We start from the raw sequence: 19,879 nt of genomic DNA, 5'->3' as shown, positions 1-19,879 counted from the left end.
TTAAATTGTTTCATGTTTTGGCATATGTGACAGTTTCTGCAAAATTTTGCTACTTTTGGCTTCCCAGATCATTTTTAGAAGCAGAGTGAGAAAATGGTCTGTTTCAGAAAGCATTTATGATGTGTGACATTGGTAAATATCGCACAAAATGTCGCAGCCAGTCACCCTCTAGAGTACAATCACTTAAAGAGATGACACATGTATCGAAATGATAAAATCCGCACCCTATTTTATCAATTTTACGCAGAAAAAAACAACGCAGTTGATAAATGCCCCCCTTATTACTGTGGATAGGTGACCAATGTTTCCGAGGTCATTGCCACTTACGTCTGAATAAAATGCTCCATTTGAAATTCCATCCACATTTGTTTGCGACATTTCCATTGCTTCTAGAAAGAGAAAATGCATCATTATCATTATGCACATAAAGATAAGCTCTGTACAAGTGTGTCATAGTTTCAATTAGAAATTACAGTGTATAAGGATTAAGTTTAATGTTAGGCGAGCATGCTCGGCCGAACATTAGTTCGGCTCGAGCATCGCGATGCTCGGCAAATCGCGGTGTTCGGCTGAATACCACGTGTGCTCAAGCACAATGCTCAAGTCTCCTCCCCGCATGTTTGTAGGCTGCTATGCAGCCAATAAACGTGCAGGTAAGTACTGCCCTTCACTGTAATGCCGTAGCTATGTTGGCTGCTGGCATTACAGAGATTGGCTGGCAGGAACGCGTCGACACGTGTTCGGCTCAGTATTAGTCAGGGAGAGCTGGAGAGCAGAAGGGAGAGAGAGAGTAGGGATTTAAATAGCAATATTTTAGTTTTATACTTGTTATAGACCCACAAGTCCTTTTAAGGACTATTGTGTGTGGCAGCAATATATATTTTTAGTGCAACCTACACTAAATTGCTAAAACTTGATAGAGACCCAAAAGTCCTTTAAAGGACTATAGTTGTACTTGGCAGCAATATATATTTTTAACGCAACCTGCGCTAAATAGCTTGCAATTGTTTTGCCGCTTCAGACAGCGACATTATCTGAGCTACATCTCCTGTCTAACGCGTGCGCAGCCTAAAAATATCTGTGACATCCAGTGTACTTTTTCCGTAGACGGTGTCCGCTGCAGACAGTTACATTACCTGCGCTACATCTCCTGTATAACGTTTGCATATCTGAAATATCAGTGACATTCAGTCAAATTTCTTTGCTGCTGGTGGCAGCAACATTCATTCAGTGTAATTTTTTATTAGGCGGAGGTGACAGCGACATTACTTGCTATATACCTCCCGTTTAACGTGTGCGCATCCTAAACATATCTGTGACATTCTGTGTACTTTATTTGGCATACACTTACAAAACCTGCTCTACTGTACGTGTGACATACTTGCAAGCATATATACCATTTATTATGCGTAAGGCGAGCAGTAAGGGACAGGAAGTGGCCGTGCTGCTAATGGTGCATTGCAGAGGCCGTGGCCCTGGGCGCGGTGAAACTGTGCCTGCTGCCAGAGCATAAGAAACACACTCATCCACGATACCTAGCTTCATGTCCCAGTTTAAAGGGCGACGCAGGACACCACTCTCGAAGTCAGACCAGTGCGACCAGGTGGTCGGTTGGATTGCAGCAGATAATGCTTCCAGTCGGTTAAAGGGGTTGTCCAGGTTCAGAGCTGAACCTGGACATCCCTCCATTTTCACCCCGGCAGCCCCCCTGACATGAGCATCGGAGCAGTTCATGCTCCGATGCTCTCCTTTGCCCTGCGCTAAATCGTGCAGGGCAAAGGCATTTTTCTGAGTTCCGGTGACATACCGGGCTCTCTATGGGGCTGACAGGCAGCCCGGTGACGTCACCGGCACTGATGGGCGGGATTTGGCTCTGCCTTAGCCAGTAAAACGGCTAGGGCAGAGCTAAAGCCCGCCCCTCAGAGCCGGTGACGTCACCGAACACACTGCTGGGCGGAAGTTACCGCCCGGCAGTGTGTTATTGAAAACACAAGAGCCTGTGCCCTGCACGATCTAGCGCAGGGCACTGGAGCGCATCGGAGCATGAGATGCTCCGATGCCAGGCTCAGGAGGGCTGCCGGGGTGAAAATAAGGGTATGTCCGGGTTCAGCTCTGAACCCGGACAACCCCTTTAAGCACCACCCTGTCTTCCACAAAGTCCAGTCTCAGTAGCCAAGAGTCTGGTCAACAGAATCCTCACCCTGATATTCCTTCCATCCACCATGGAGAGTCTTGGCAAACAAGTGATCCCACACTCGGATATTCCGAGGCGCTGTTTTCATCGCCATTCCTTAATTTGGGCCTCTCACCAAGCCCGCTTGAAGAGGGACATGAGGAGATCTTGTACCCTGATTCCCAAACTCTGGAGCATCCACAGTCAGAAGAAGATGACGGTGGGGAACGGCAATTAGTGTTTCACGAGGTGGATGATGATGATGAGACACAGTTGCCAATAAGTCAACCGCAATTAGGGTCTCATAATGAGGATGAGACACAGTTGTCAATAACTGAGGTTGTTGTTAGATCAACAAGTCAGGAGGATGACCAGAGTGAGGAAGTGGAAGAGGAGGTGCTGGACGATGAAGTCACTGACCCAACCTGGGAAGGTGACAAGCCGAGCGAAGACAGCAGTACAGAGAAGGAGGGATCAGCCGCACCGCAACAGGCTGGAGAAGGCAGTAGGGTGGCGAAAGGGAAAAGGCGGGCCACACCAAACAGGCCCGCAACTGTTCAAGGGGTAGATGTTCCGCAGTCTGGCGCTTTTTTGAGGAATGTGCGGACGATAAAATTGTCATTTGCAATCTGTGCCATACCAAAATGAAAATGAGCAGGGGCGTGAACACTAGCAACCTCACCACCACCAGCATGATCCGCCAAATGGCATCAAAGCACCCCAATAGGTGGGCCGAACGCTTGGGTCCACAACCAGTGTCCGCAGGTCACACCACTGCCTCCTCTTCCCCTGTGTTACGTGCTGGCCAATCCCCTGTCCAAGACGCAGGCCAGGATGCCTCCCGCCATGCATCTGGACTTTCGCAAGCACCATCAGCTAGCACATCCACTTCTGTGTCCCAGTGCAGCTTACAGATGTCTATACCCCAGTCCTTTGACCGAAAACGCAAATACCCAGCCACCCACCCACAGACCTTAGCACTAAATGTGCACCTTTCCAAATTGCTGGCCCTGGAAATGTTGCCATTTAGGCTTGTGGAAACTGAGGCTTTCCGCAGCCTGATGGCGGCAGCTGTCCCGTGGTACTCTGTCCCCAGCCGCCAATATTTTTCACAGTGTGCAGTCCCACTCTTACACCAGCATGTGTCCTGTAACATCAACCATGCCCTGACCAACGCAGTTATTGGTAAGGTCCACTTAACGACTGACATATGAACAAGTGCTTGTGGCCGGGGATTCTACATTTTCCTGACAGCACACTGGGTGAATGTTGTGGAGGCCGGGAGCGTGTCGCAGCCTGAGATGGCACAGGTGCTACCGACGCCAAGGATTGCAGGCCCTACTTCGATCAGGGTTTCCGCCGCCACCTACGTTAGTGGATGCAACCCCCCCCCTTCTCCGCCTCCTCCTCCACTTCCACCTCTGAATTATCATTTTGCAGCACCAGTCAGAGATCAGTCAGTAGCTAGAAGCAGTGTAGCACTGCAGTGGGGAAGCGGCAACAGGCCGTGCTTAAACTTATCTGCTTAGGTGACAAACAGCACACTACCGCAGAGCTGTGGCAGAGGATAAGGGACCAGACTGAGCTGTGGTTCTCGCCACTCAACCTACAACCAGGCATAGTGCGGCAACCACACATACCATGCCTATCCCACGTGTTCAACCTAGTGGTTCAGCGGTTTCTCAAAACCTACCCCAATTTGCCTGAGCTACTGGTAAAGGTGCGCCGCGTGTGTGCCCATATTCGCAAGTCATCGACAGCTTCCGCCGGTCTGGCAACGCTGCAGCAGTGCTTGCAATTGTCAGCTCACCGACTGTTGTGCGACGTAAGCATGCGCTGGAACTCTGTGTTTCACATGTTGGCAAGGCTTTGTGAGCAGCAGAGGGCAGTAGTGGAATACCAGCTGCAACATGGTCATCGCCTTTCCAGTCAGCTTCTACTCGTCATAAGCGACGAGTGGGCATTGATGTCTGACTTCTGTGAGGTTTTACGCAGCTTTGAGGAGTCAACACAGATGGTGAGCGGCGATAACGCTATTATCAGCGTAACCATCCCACTTCTGTGTCTACTCAAACACTCGCTGCTCACAATTAAGGCGGACGATTTGCATGTGGAAGAGGTGGAAATGGGACAGTACACAGGGTGATAGCCAGACCACCGTCAGTTGGTCTTCTCAGCGCAAATTGGATGATGAGGAGCAGGAGACAGTTGCCTCCGCTACAGTGGGTAGTACCCATGAAAGTTTTATTCCATCTGTTTAGCGTGGATAAGTAGAAGAGGAAGAAGATGATGAGGAGATTTAGAGTCATCCTCCTGATGAGGACAGCGAAGTCTTGTCTGTTGGGACTCTTGCACACATGGTTGATTTTATGTTAGGCTGCCTTTCCCGTGACCCTCGCATTGTACGCATTTTGGACAACACCGATTACTGGTTGTTCACCCTTCTCAAGCCCCGCTATAAGGACAACTTCTTATCTCTCATTTCTGTGGTGGAGAGGACGAGCAAAATGGTGCAATACCAGAAGATCATTGTGGAAAAATTGCTCAGAAAATTTCCAGCTGATAACGCTGGCTGCAGAGTACATAGTTCCTTGGCCAATCAAAGAGGGAAGGCGAGGGGAACACACAACAGTTACAACAGAGGCAGGGCATCACTCTCCAAGGCCTGAGACAGTTTTATGACACCCGCCAGCACCCTCTCAACCTGATGTGCGGCCTAGTGTCACAAGGAGGGAAAATTTTTGGAACATGGTGAAGGAGTGCGTAGCAGACCGTGTCAGCGTCCTGCCCCGCCGCCAGCATTTTGTCAGAGCGTGTATTTAGTGCTGCTGGGGGCATAATAACTGATAAGCACATCCGCCTGTCAAATGAAAATGCTGATGGGTTAACTCTTATAAAAAATAACAAGGCCTGGATTGCCCCTGACTTCTCTACTCCACCAGAGAAAAGCGGCTGAACATAAAGGCAATCTAAATGTGGCTGGTGTATTAAATACACTGTATTCCCATGCACCCCTTTCCCCACTAAAAAGGGTATATGGTACAATCTCCCTTTTCTCGTTCTCATGCTTATTATGCTGCCCTTGCTCCTAATGTTTTAGAGGGTCAGCTCAGCAGCGGGCCCTCACCCATAATGTTTTAGAGGGTCACCAGCATGCCCTCACTTATAATGTTTTTGAGGGTCACCAGCAGGCCCTCAACCATAATGTTTTAAAGGGTCAGCTCAGCAGCAGACCCTCACCCCTAAATTTTTAGATGGTCAGCTCGGCAGCAGGCCCTCGCCCACAAAATATTTTAGATAGTCAGCTTGGCAGCAGGCCCTCATGAATAATGTTTTAGATGGTCAGCTCAGCAGCAGGCCCTTGCCCACAAAATGTTTTAGATGGTGAGCTCGGCAGCAGGCCCTTGCGCACAAAATTTTTTAGATGGTCAGCTCGGCAGCAGGCACTCACCCCTAATGTTTTAGATGGTCAGCTTGTCAGCAGGCCCTCACCCTTAATGTTTTAGATGGTCAGATCATCAGCAGACCCTCGCCCCTAATGTTTTAGAGGGTCACCAGCAGGCCCTTGCTCCTATTTTTTTGAGGGTCACCAGCAGGCCATCAATCATAATTTTTCAAGGATGTGTATGATGACCTCCTTTATGTGTAATAAAGGGTGTATTGGAGTGCTGGTTCCTGGCAGCCCTTTTACTTAGTGCATAGGCTTTATGAGTGTAGGAGTCCCACTACCTGAACAATTGTGAATGAGGCCCTCCTTTATGTGATATACAGGTTGCATCGGAGTGCCTCTTCCTTGTAATTTTTGGCAGCACTTGCACTTTATATACAAGTAAATATACAGGAAAGAATGTTTCCTAACAATTTTTCCTCTAAAATCGATTTCATCTTCGGTTTGTTGCGTATTATTGTCAGTCTATAAAAGTGGCGTACTACTTGGACAACATCATTCCCAGCAGCGACCTGGGAGTCCAAGATGCATCGAGACATCCTCCTCATGCTGTTCCCGAACCATTTCAGTGGTGTTTCCATAAATGTATGACCTTTTACTATGAACCAGACACCCTCCCCTCTTCAGAGCAGAGGGTGCCTGGTTTAATGCTCTGGTTCTCCCATTGACTTCCATTGTGCATCCCGAGGTGTTCTACTCGAACACCCGAGCACTTTGGTGCTCGACCAACACTAAATAAGATAACAAGTGGAATTTATGGTTTTAAAAGGATTAGGGTACGGCCACACAATCAGTTTTCTTCATGCAGTTTTGGAAGCCGAAACCAGGAGTAAATTAAAAAAAGAGTAGAAGCTGTATCTGTCCTTTACACTTTCTCTCTTTACCCACTCTTGATTTTGGCTTCTAAAACTGCATGCAGAAACCTGACCATGTGGCTATACCCGTAGGCCTAACAATAATTATATTTTCGGGGGCACACTAAGGTAAATGAGGAGTGCAAATGTGGTCAAAAGAGAATCATATAACAACAAAGACCAAAGCAAGTCAAAAGGACCACAATACTATGCACAAATATAGAAATGTATGAAAGACAATTTTATTGGACACTAAGACATACACATAATAAAAATTGTATACAATAGAACAATGGTTCTATTTGGTAGACAATAAAACCAAACACAAATGCTGAACCCACAAATGTCCATAAATAAGGACTATAAATGTAACCCAGCCAAATCAAATACACATATAGAGATACCATTAAAGTGCATTAAATATAATATGGCATCAAAAGAAAATCAAAAAGACTAAGTCAGGTCAAAATGTGTGCCATAACCTGTCTGCACGACTGGTGTTGTGGCAAGGAAAGAGATGCCCCACGCGTATCGCCGGCGCAATCCAGCTTCCTCAGAGGTAAATGATCATTGTTTAGTGTGTCCTATATATATCCATGACCCCAAACTCAATGATTTGAATGAATATAATTAATGTGTACACCTGTATTACCTGACATCTATATGAATTCATGGCGTCCCCAGGGCAACACTGCGTCTGCGCTAAAGGATCAGAGACCGGAAGTTTAACGGTCATGTGACCGGATCAAATATGGCTACGGTGGAACACATAAGCACTCCAAAAGTGTCCAAAATGGAACGCACATGCGTTCCAAAGCAGAGTGCAGGTAGAATATACAAGATATATGTGCATGTACAAGCAACTGGGCAACGAGGAATAAGGAAATGAGGCCATGAAGCTGAAAGTGGGCTAATATATTAGAATAAAGAAAAATAATATATAAACTTCAATTATTTGTCGGCAAAGCATCATTTAACATAAGATATTGAAATGATTACATAGAGATTAACCAAATATACAACCATCAATAACGTAATTAAATACATTAAATAACATAATTCATACATAACATAATTAAAAATTTGTACAAAATTAAATGAATAAATGAGTTTAAAAAATATAATAATAATATGAAATTCTTTGGTGGAAATTTCACCACAAAGCAAAAACGTGAAAATTTGTGCATAAAAATATCCAGAATACCTGTGAAACTAACCTGTGAAAAAAGGGAGTGACACTCAATTAGTCAAAAATGTTGTGTTAAGTTTTTTTTTTAGGTTTTTAAAGTGGAAACCCACAGAAGTGAGTTCCCAATTTAATCACTAAAAAAAATGCAAGGAAATGATGAATCTGTGAAAAGAAAAAAGGAGAAATAAGAAAGAAAAGTGATAATGTAGATTGTGAAGAAAAAAGATACAATGAGGTAAAATCCTCATCCATAAAAAACAAGTGATTCAAGTGCAGAAACCCACAAAAGTGAGTTCCTTATTTAACCCATAAGGTGCTAGTGAATCCAAGACAAAGATCCGCCTAGATTCAAGGCGGAGTAACTGTGGGGTGATGGAACAGCCCCTCAGAGTACCTTGCACTAATGCAAGCCCAACAATTTTCATGCCATTAATATTGCATTGATGATGGTCCAAAAAATGTGCGGCCACTGAGGTCAAGGGTTTTTCTGCTCGGGCCCTATCACGACGTGCCAAGGCAATATTCGATAAATGTTGTTGAATACGTTTGTGTAACTCCTAGCCGGTCTGGCCTACATAGATTTTTCCACACTTACAAATAAGAGCGTAAACCACATTTCGAGTACGGCAGTTCACATAAGGTGTCAGAGAAATCCTTGTGGAATCCTTCAGGTTGATAAAAGAATTAGTGCCAATTATAAATTATTATTATTTTCTTTTAGAGTATATGCTCTTTCACATGAACATATACAATAAGCATATGGTAGCATTTGAGTCCCAAATTTAGGGGATTACAACTGAGCAATATTCTCCCTTTTCCAGCATAATAAAAAAAGGAAATTAACAGGAAGAAACAAAACCAAAAACAAATAGAGTAGTGCCATCAACAAATCCTAAACTGTCATTATAGAGTCCATAGGCTCTGTCATGTCCCTCACCACCTCCCGAGTACCCCTGCCCTCAGAGCTCGACGCGGTGGTTGATGTTGGATACAAACAGCCCCAGGATGCCCAATCTCTTTGATAATTGCTGATTGTAAAAAAAATTGTGGGCTACATTTTTTTCGTATGATCTGGTTATTCTAAAGCTCTCACTATCTCCTGATAATCAGGGGTAGTTGTGCTTTTCCACTTTGTCGTGATTGCAAGCTTGGTGGCGAGGAAAAGATGCATCGCGATTTTCCTGAATCAGTATGGTATTTTAGTGAGATTAATCAGCAATAGAGCCAGAGCAGGGTCTGGGGCTATCTGACATCCAGCTGCATCGGAAACAGCATTAAACACCTGGGACCACAATGCAGATATCTGAGAACATTCCCATGATATATGAACAAGAGACTCTTTACCACCACATACCCTCCAACAAATACAAGACGAACCTGGAAATATTGCACTAAGTCTCATTGGGGTGAAATACCACCTGAGCATTGTTTTCATGTAAGATTCTAAGTGTGATGTGCATTTAAGATTGGATACTGCAAATCTGATTGCCGTGGACCATTGAGCTAGGGAGAAATTCTGTTTCAGGTCTGTTTCCCACGCTGAGAAAGGGTCCGTTTTGGTAAAGCACTCTTTATCGTCCAAATATGAGTAGATTGGTTGAATTGAATGAACAGCACCTGTCAGGTACCATTGTGTTAGAAGTTGCAGGTTCCCCTTAGTTTTGAATGAGGGGTTATCTGTCAAGAAATCTATAATTCTTATGTATTTGTAGAATTCTTGGTGTGGAATATTATATATCCTTTGTATTTCTTCAAAGGACTGTAAGGAGGAGTGAGTCAGCAAGTCACCCACTTTACTGATTCCTCTGTCCCTCCAGGACTTCACAGACAAGTCCGGGACAATGCATTGTAGGGATTCGATCGGTGTAAGGGGGGCCATAGAAACCGTTCTACCTTTACCTCTTTCATGATAGGTCTTCCATAGGGCCACAGAGGTGGATATGAAGTGGGGGGGGGGATAAGACTAGAAAAACCGTCGTGCAAAGAGGCCATGAGAAGTGCCTTCAGGTTCCGCACTGGGGCTTGTGACTGCTCAATGTGTACCCATTGTTTGCCTATATCACCCACCTACCAGTCCCTCAGTTGGTTTATTCTTGAGGCTAAATAGTAGTCAAAAATATTGGGTAGACTCAGACCGCCATATTTTTACACATAATGCTTTTAGCTATCCGTGGCCTGCCTTTGTTCCAGACAAATTTGTTTAACATCTTATTGGTTGCATTAAAAAAGGAAAAAGGGATCAGTATGGGTATGGTCCTAAATAAGTACAACAGCTTCGGGAGCGTATGCTGTTGAAAATCAGCAATGCGTCCCATCCATGTCAACTCAGTGTTAGCCATATTGTCTAGCTCTGCTTGCAGTGACCGAAGGAGAGGAGGGAAATTAGCTTTATATAAACTCTGGGGAGTAGCGGTTACTTTGAATCCCAAGTATTGTACTTCAGACTACTGCCAATCTAAGGGGAATTGTTTCTTTAAGTTTGCCAAGGATCTGCTCGAAAGCCACATGGGAAGGGCCTGAGATTTACTCTCATTAACCTTGTAGTAGGAGAGAGTCCCATATGAGTGAATAATTCTTATCAATGATTCTAAGGATGAAGCGGAACTGGTTAAGGTAAGGATGATATCATCCGCGTACAGTGACAGACGGTGTTGTCTGTTTCCAATCTGTACCCCTTCTATTTCAGATAACTGGTCGAATTGCTTGAGCTAAAGGTTCCAGGTTATGAGGGGCGATAGAGGACACCTCTGCCTCGTGCTGTTGGACAAAACGAACAGGTCAGACAGAACCCCATTGGCCAGGACTCGGGCAGATGGTCCGGTGTACAGCAATTTTATCGCCGTTACTGCGTGTTCCGGGAATCCCATCTTGTGGAGCACCGAGAAGACAAAAGACCAATTAACGCGGTAAATGCCTTCTCAGCATCCAGAGTAACAAACACTGCAGGTATCCCAGCCCGGCCAACGAAATTTGTGAGAGTAAGTCAGCTTCGAATTTCTCCCTGAGTTTTTTATCCCTGTGCCCTATTTTGATGAGGATTCCCCGGATGAAGGCCTTATGAGCCACCCAGACTACTGCGGGTTTGACACTGATCTGGCATTAAACTGGAAGTATTCTTCCGGGGCTTGGGTCACCTCAGCCTAGTATAGTGTGTTGGCCAATACATACTCATTTGCTCTCCAAAGGGGGTTTGGTGGAGTGTTAAATTGCTCAGTGACATCTAGTGTTACGGGCGCATGATCCGACCAGGTAATCTGGACTATACTGGAGTTTACCGCAGCCGAAAGGGTCTCTCTATCCACTAGGATCAGGTCAATGCGTGAATAGGAGTGGTTGGCAGGCGAATAATAGGAGTAGTCTCTTTCGGAAGCGTGGTGAATACGCCAAACGTCATATAAAGAGTGTTTTAATAAAGATTGTGTTAAAAAGTGGGGCTATTTCTGGCTGAGGTGAAAGAGTCTTGGGAAGGGTCTGGGACCATATTGAAGTCCCCGCATATGATGATCCTACCTTTTTGCATTGACTGCACCTTGTTGAATAGTCTATTTAGAAAGTGTTGTGGTCTCACATTTGGGGCATAAATCCCTACCGACGTATATAACACATTATTCAAAGAACAGACATGTATAATATACCGCCCTCACGGATCGATGATAGAGGAAACAGCGGTGTGAGCTACGGAAATCCTGATTGCCATTAGAACCCCCCGCTTTTTCCCCTCCCATGGGCCTGAAGTATAACCGGGAAACAGTGGTGTTTTATACTTCAGGCCTCTTTAGCAATATGTGTCTTTTGGGCACAAAAGATATCACATTTAAGTGAGAGGGCTTCCTTCCACATCATCCGGCTATGAAGGCCACATACATTTAGAGAACCTATTTTCAGCACTTTCAGCTCTCGTCTGAGGTGGAAGGGGGTATACCCTTCTTTGCAAGGCAGTACATGGACATACATTTTTGTATAGGCAAGGCTCTATCAAACATTAGATACAATAGGTGAACCTGAGAAAAAAAAACATGAAAAACATAAAAAAACAGAAACATTCTACCCAAAGAAAGGGGTAGATGTGGAAATGAACAAGAGGCATGCGAAAATGCCCCTTTTGTACTTGCGGGGGAAGTTCAGGCATGCACACCGAGCGAGGGGATGCTCATCCGCTCTAGCAGTGTGCAGGTAGCTAGAGTTATTGAACCCTTCAACGATTCTTCTTCTTGCGTCTACTCTCCACCAGGTGCCACTCGTTGTCATCTGTAATGCGAGGCAGAGTTTTGCAGAATTGCGAACCCTTCAAAACAATGTTCCATGAGGCCAGCACTGCCTTTCCTTCATCCACTGATCGAATCACCATGAAGGAGCCATTCTTATGGACTAGAAGCTTAACTGGGAAACCCCAGCCGTAGGCAATAGAGTGTGCTCTCAGGGCAGAGGTTATCGGGGACAGATTGCGGCGTAGTTGTAAAGTAGCCACTGAGAGGTCGGCAAACAATTTGATTGTCTGATAAGGTGCCGGTAAGGTTTCCAGCTTTCTAGCATTGGTCAGGACACCCTCCTTAATATGTTAGAAGTGGATTCTAGCCAATACGTTCCTTGGGACTTCCTCAGACAGGTGTTTTGGCTTAGCTATCCTGTGGGCTCTATCTATAATTAAGTCTTGCTCAGTACATGTTGGAAAGAGCAGTTTAATTAGCCCTTGTATGTAATCTTGAAGGTCCGCAGGTGGAATACTCTCTGGCACCCCTCGCAGTTTCAGGTTTTTCTGCGGGACCGATACTCCAGATCAGCCACTTTTGCTCTATGTTGCGCTATCTCCTCAGTCAGGAGGTCACGAGAGTCTATAAGATTATTGTGGGATGCCGCAAACTACCCTATCTTGACTTCCACATGTTGTACCCTGTTCCCCAACTCAGCGACAGATGATTGGATTGGTACAATTAGCTGGGATAGATGAGTTGACATACAGTGATTAAATGCTAGCAGCATATCTTTTAAAAGACTACTTGACGCTGGTTTATTATTAGTGGGGAACTTTTGAAGTACCTCTGATAGCGTAGTGGAGTCATTCTGACTAAGGCACGGTTCGCCACCATTCTCCTCTTCGGAAGGCTCCTGCCTCCCAGGCCTCTGTTTTGCCGGGCTGGTGGTGGGGGAGTTCCCGCTGTTAATGAGCCCAGACTAGCGGCCCTTCCTCTTCCCTGTTCCACTGCAACCCCCCTGATGTCATTTGCCACGGGGAGCTGTCTGGGTGATCTGGACTCCACTGTTGCGATCTGCCGCCGACTGAGCCGTTCGGAGAGAGTAAATCAGAGGAGGAGGTCGGGCTGGAAGCAGGATCGGCGGGTGAGCCGTTGCCACCGGCGTCATCTTTGCCCCGTTCGTGTCCAAAGAAGAAATCCAGCTTTCCTTGTGGCTTTAAACTTTTCTTCCCTCTCGTCAACATGAGGGTAGGTTGGAAGCACTGGTGAGTTCTTTTTCAGCTGAAATAGCGATATGTAAAGGGATCTTGCAGGGCTATATAAGAGGCTGCCATCTCCTTCGGCTGCGCGGCCACGCCCCGAGGTTTGGGTTTAAAAAGTTCCAGCTGATTAGCCTCATTGGCCGTTTCAAATGCTCTAGATATCACCTTCTTGGGATAGCCACGTTATCGAAAACGTGCAGTAGGAAAATCTTATGTAGTTGTACAATTACGACGCAGTCTCAGAAACTGTCCTTTGGGTATTCCCCTACACAGATGGAATGGATGAAAGCTGTTAAAATGCAATAGGCTATTCGTCACTGTATGTTTCCAAAAGAGAGATGTGTGAATCCTCTGCTCATCCAAATGGATCTGTAAGTCCAGGAAGTCAACCGAAATGTCGGATATCCAAAAAAGTATGATGTGCCGGATTCTCCATATGTAGATCTTTCAAGAAAGTATTGAACTGCAGCAATTCCGTCTACATGCGCTATATTTGAGTAAAGTGATTCAACATCACAGGTAAGTATTAGGGTCTTGGGAGGAATATGAATCCCCTGAAAATGTTCAATTAAATGCATAGAGTTCTTAAGATGGGACTTGAGAACTTTGGGAGCATGAAAAAAGTAGGTATCACTGGTTGCTTGACTTCTAAAAAGTATTTTTCTTTTTTAGTAATGATGTTCATCTGTAGTGCAGATGTGAGGAGTCTGTCCATTTTGGTCATAAAGACTTTCATAGGATCTCCTTTATCTGCCTTTTTGACAAGAAAGGCAGGGTTCTGTTGCAGATTTTTGACAGCCTTAAGTTTCACATTACTCAAATTTTTTTGTTTAATACAGTTAGGTTGTAGTTTCTTAACCTCCAAAATCATAGCCTGTATCTTCTTCATTTTCCTCTAAGATCATGAACACTCCCCTTTTGTCATCAGGAAGCTGATGTAATAAAGAACGCTGGACATAGAGTGCTTTGAAGCACAATTGTCTGTGTGAGTACATGTGTAGAAAGGTTGATAATCTTCAAGGACTGCTCAACTGTTGCACTACTTCCATGCTGATTTACTGCTGTTGTAACCGTTTTTTCCGGGTCGAGGGTTGTTGATTGTTGCCCCTCGGGTGGCCATAAAGTCTTATTTTAGGATTTACGTAGACCTCGCCTAACCCACCGCCATCACTTAATTCGGATAAAAAAATAATCACTGGTATTACTCAAGGAGAAATTAGCTCCACCATTTGATGCCACATTATCATTATGGCCCACAGAAGTGCCAGGGTTGGAACGTCCTCGTCCCACATTGCGTAAATTGCTTGTATGCTTCCTTTGTGTTTGGTTTTATTGTCTAACAAATACATTGTTCTATTGTATACAATTTTTATTACGTGTATGTCTTAGTGTTGTCCAATAAAATTGTCTTTCATACATTTCTATATCTGCTTGGATGTGCATAGTATTGTGGTCCTTTTGACTTGCTTTGGTCTTTGTTGTTATATACTCGTAGGCCTAGTTCACATTTCCATCAGTGATTTTGAGCCAAAACTAAGAGTGGCGCCTACACAGAGATAAGGTGTAATGGAAAGATCTTCCCCTGTTCTGTGTTCAGAGCCGCACCTGGTTTTGGCTCACGATCACTGACCAAATCACTGAATTGTGAACAAGGCCGTTTGACGTCCATGAAATAAATCTGTCTGTGTGTCATCCATGAAGCATCCGTGTTTGGTCCGTATGTCTGTTTTTTTGGACTCTGTGTGTCATCTGTATTCCACTAACAGTGTTCAGCTGAAAAATAATTTCAAAAGCATTTTCTACAAACCGGATTCCCAAAAAGTTAGGACACTATACAAATCGTGAACAAAAACTGAATGCAATGATGTGGAGATGGCAAATGTCAATATTTTATTTGTAATAGAACGTAGATGACAGATCAAACGTTTAATCCGAGTAAATGTATCATTTTAAAGGAAAAATACGTTGATTCAAAATCAACAAATCCCAAAAAAGTTGGGACAAGTAGCAACAAGAGGCTGGAAAAAGTAAATTTGAGCATAACGAAGAGCTGGAAGACCAATTAACACTAATTAGGTCAATTGGCAACATGATTGGGTATAAAAAGAGCTTCTCAGAGTGGCAGTGTCTCTCAGAAGCCAAGATGGGTAGAGGATCACCAATTCCCACAATGTTGCGCAGAAAGATAGTGGAGCAATATCAGAAAAGTGTTACCCAGCGAAACATTGCAAAGACTTTGCATCTATCATCATCAACTGTGCATAACATCATCCGAAGATTCAGAGAATCTGGAACAATCTCTGTGCGTAAGGGTAAAGGCCGTAAAACCATAGTGGATGCCCGTGATCTCCGAACTGCACCACAAACAGGAATGCTACTGTAAAGGAAATCACAGAATGGACTCAGGAATACTTCCAGAAACCATTGTCAGTGAACACAATCCACCGTGCCATCCGCCGTTGCCAGCTGAAACTCTACAGTGCAAAGAAGAAGCCATTTCTAAGCAAGATCCACAAGCTCAGGCGTTTTCACTGGGCCAGGGATCATTTAAAATGGAGTGTGGCAAAATGGAAGACTGTGGGACGCCATGTCATCCGGACCAAAGAGGACAAGGACAACCCAAGTTGTTTCAACGCTCAGTACAGAAGCCTGCATCTCTGATGGTATGGGGTTGCATGAGTGCATGTGGCATGGGTAGCTTGCATGTCTGGAAAGGCACCATCAATGAAGAAAAATATATTCAGGTTCTAGAACAACATATGCTCCCATCCAGACGTCATCTCTTTCAAGGAAGATAATGCCAGACCACATTCTGCATCAATCACAACATCATGGTTGCGTAGGAGAAGGATCCGGGTACTGAAATGGCCAGTCTGCAGTCCAGATCTTTCACCTATATAGAACATTTGGCGCATCATAAAGAGGAAGGTGCAACAAAGAAGGCCCAAGATGATTGAACAGTTAGAGGCCTGTATTAGACAAGAATGGGAGAGCATTCCTATTTCTAAACTTGAGAAACTGGTCTCCTCAGTCCCCAGACGTCTGTTGAGTGTTGTAAGAAGAAGGGGAGATGCCACACAGTGGTGAAAATGGCCTTGTCCCAACTTTTTCGGGATTTGTTGACACTATGAATTCTGATTCAACATATTTTTCCCTTAAAATTGTACATTTTCTCAGTTTAAACTTTTGTTCCGTGATTTATGTTCTATTCGGAATAAAATATTAGAAGTTGGCACCTCCACATCATTGCATTCAGTATTTATTCACAATTTGTATAGTGTCCCAACTTTTTGGGAATCCGGTTTGTATCAGTGGTCAGTGAAAAACGGACCAAACATGAACCAAACACAGATGCTAACCCTGTTATGTCCAGGATTTTCACAGACCCATAGACTGCGATGGGTGTGTTTAGTCCGTATCATGGACCAGTTGTGCATCACCCACGTTCAGTGAAAAATATATTGATTTGTGAATAAAAATATTAAAATCATTGGGTACATGTGCTGTCCACAACACACATTTGTGAAAAATTAAAATGTGAACAAGGCCTTAATGTGGAATCTATTACTGTACTTGTTTTTAGGCTGTTATTAAAGCAGAGAACATAGCTGTTTTACAGCAGACACTTCATTTTAATCAAACACTTACAAAATCCATATTATAATCCTATGGTATTATTTTAGCTGATTGTTATGTATACACACCAATACCGTACAATATACACTCACCTAAAGAATTATTAGGAACACCTGTTCTATTTCTCATTAATGTTATTATCTAGTCAACCAATCACATAGCAGTTGCTTCAATGCATGTAGGGTTGTGGTCCTGGTCAAGACAATCTCCTGAACTCCAAACTTAATGTCAGAATGGGAAAGCGTGGCATGGTTGTTAGTGCCAGACGGGCCGGTCTGAGTATTTCACAATCTGCTCAGTTACTGGGATTTTCACGCACAACCATTTCTAGGGTTTACAAAGAATGGTGTGAAAAGGGAAAAGCATCCAGTGTGCGGCAGTCCTGTGGGCGAAAATGCCTTATTGATGCTAGAGGTCAGAGGAGAATGGGCCGACTGATTCAAGCTGATAGAAGAGCAACGTTGACTGAAATGACCACTCGTTACAACCGAGGTATGCAGCAAAGCATTTGTGAAGCCACAACACGCACAACCTTGAGGCGGATGAGCTACAACAGCAGAAGACCCCACTGGGTACCACTCATCTCCACTACAAATAGGAAAAAGAGGCTACAATGTGCACAAGCTCACTAAAATTGGACTGTTGAAGACTGGGAAAATGTTGCCTGGTCTGATGAGTCTCGATTTCTGTTGAGACATTCAAATGATAGAGTCCGAATTTGGCGTAAACAGAATGAGAACATGTATCCATCGTGCCTTGTTACCACTGTGCAAGCTGGTGGTGGTGGTGTAATGGTGTGGGGGATGTTTTCTGGGCACAATTGGCCATCGTTTAAATGCCACGGGCTACCTGAGCATTGTTTCTGACCATGTCCATCCCTTCATGACCACCATGTACCCATCCTCTGATGGCTACTTCCAGGATAATGCACCATGTCACAAAGCTCGAATCATTTCAAATTGGTTTCTTGAACATGACAATGAGTTCACTGTACTAAAATGGCCCCCACAGTCACCAGATCTCAACCCAATAGAGCATCTTTGGGATGTGGTGGAACGGGAGCTTCGTGCCCTGGATGTGCATCCCTCAAATCTCCATCAACTGTAAGATGCTATCCTATCAATATTGGCCAACATTTCTAAAGAATGCTATCAGCACCTTGTTGAATCAATGCCACGTAGAATTAAGGCAGTTCTGAAGGCAAAAGGGGGTCCAACACCGTATTAGTATGGTGTTGGTAATAATTCTTTAGGTGAGTGTATACACTGTAACCACCCAAAATTACAGTAAATAGAGGATGGTCCCCATGAAGGAGGAATGAAAGAATATATACAAAAGATAAGTGAACTAGAAATCTGTACATAAATCTGGTCTCAGTGGGGGGATAGACTTCAAAAAGAGACAAAGACAAGTTCTTATACACTGCAGGACCTATTGGAAATGTCTCATAAGGAACATGCTCAAACATCAAGACAAACCATTACGTATCAAGATTGGTTACACCAGGATTAAAGGTGATCCTCTTTTCACAAGATAGAAGATAATTGATTGGTGGGGTGAGAAGAACACTGGCCCCATTACCCTGTCCTGATGGAAGATTTGTCATGCACCATGTCCCTCTATTCATTCTCTCTGGGACTGGTGAACACAACTGAGCATCACACTCAGCAAAAAATGAAGGGGGCGGCAGGGTGCATGCTCAACTCACGCTTCATCAGGATGAGGAACAGGACACCAATTCTTAGGGGTGATCCCAGTGGATGGACCTCCACTGATCAGTTAAACGTATCCCCTGGCCCTGTGTTATGGATAGAGTATAACTTTCAATCATGACACAACCCTTCCTCATGCCACAGCGCATAACTGTAGACAATAGCAGACCAGGCCTGTACTATGGAACCCAGAAGCACTGGATACAGTACAAGTACATAATTCTAACAACTATTTTTCTGTTTGTCTATTCAATCAAACAATTGGCATCTATTCCGGTAAATAAAAATAATAAATTCATACCATTACATACAATTATTACTGCAATGACGTAGTACTATATTTTGGCACTTTGTAAGGCAGTACCTTAAGGCACTTATACTACCATGTGGGTCTTTTGAAAGTTTCTGAATAGAGATCTAAGACCTGAGGTCCAACATTTCAGTATTCTGTAATAAATGCACACATCTTGTTTATTATTGGTCAAGCCTAGCTGTAAATATCCAGAAAATATACAAATGAAATTAACTATTAATATTAGATTTTGAGTAGTGATGAGCAAATCGATTTGTACAAATCGATTTGGTCATTTCTAATCTTGAGGTCGCTTGCAGACCAGCATAGTGCCTCTTCACACATATGTATTATTTTGGCAAGCATTGCTACTCTGCTTAAACAAGCAAATTATTGAAATTAGCAAAACTATTTACTTACCTGTTTTTCTATTGATTTGTTCTTCTGGAGCTCCTGGCTGTGTGTGTATGTGTGTGTGAAGACGTTTCAATCACTTATTTCCTTACCCTTAAAGCTAGGAAAGTATAATACATTATCAAATGGCAGCAAAGTCCAAAGCTGTGTCAGCGACTGGAAAGAGCCCTGAGTGATTCCCACTTCCCTGTAATGGGCGCCGTGGAGCTGTCATTCCAACTAAACGCCTCAGCATTCAGCTCCTCTACCATAGGCTGATTGTGCCATTATCTGTACATCATGTATTGCCTGCTTTTAATTATTTATTACAATATCGAGATATTCTATTTGTTATTAACAACTCCTGCAACAGTAATTATTTCTGGCTCTTGTACACAAGCTACCTATTAGATAACAGCCCCTTCTGCAAGTAATCTTCTCCTTCTTGTCTATTGTAAACCCCCTCCGCCCAACTTGATCCTTGATCTTATTGTCAAAATTGTTGCTGATAACACTTGTTCAACATCATGTATACTGCGCTAACCATTAACAATAATCCATTAGCGCAGTATATTTTATCAGGACACACCTACTTTAGCATTTCAAATCTTCAGTATATGGAGCTGGGTACTATAATCTACTCAGCTTTAACCCCTTCCACCCTGGGCCAGTTTTCATCTTCCTGTGCAGGCCATTTTTTGCAAATCTGACATGTGTCACTTTATGT

General features: G+C 43.9%; 1 protein-coding gene across 1 annotated transcript in view; it reads right to left on the bottom strand.

The window, feature by feature from the left end:
* SLC28A2 (solute carrier family 28 member 2) overlaps positions 1-19,288 on the bottom strand; it is a 70,795-nt gene extending 51,507 nt beyond the window's left edge. Inside the window, exons 1-2 of the mRNA XM_044283383.1 lie at positions 19,180-19,288; positions 328-389 (exon numbers count right to left, since the gene is read on the bottom strand). Of these exons, the coding sequence (XP_044139318.1) occupies positions 328-384 (57 nt within the window). The 5' untranslated portion in view covers positions 385-389; positions 19,180-19,288. The remainder of the gene's footprint in view (positions 1-327; positions 390-19,179) is intronic.
* Between the last annotated feature and the right edge of the window lie 591 nt (positions 19,289-19,879).

Source organism: Bufo gargarizans, chromosome 2 (assembly GCF_014858855.1).
Source record: "Bufo gargarizans isolate SCDJY-AF-19 chromosome 2, ASM1485885v1, whole genome shotgun sequence".
Lineage (NCBI taxonomy): Eukaryota > Metazoa > Chordata > Amphibia > Anura > Bufonidae > Bufo > Bufo gargarizans.
Note: the sequence above shows the minus strand (reverse complement) of the source record. Positions and strands in the feature narration are given on the sequence as shown.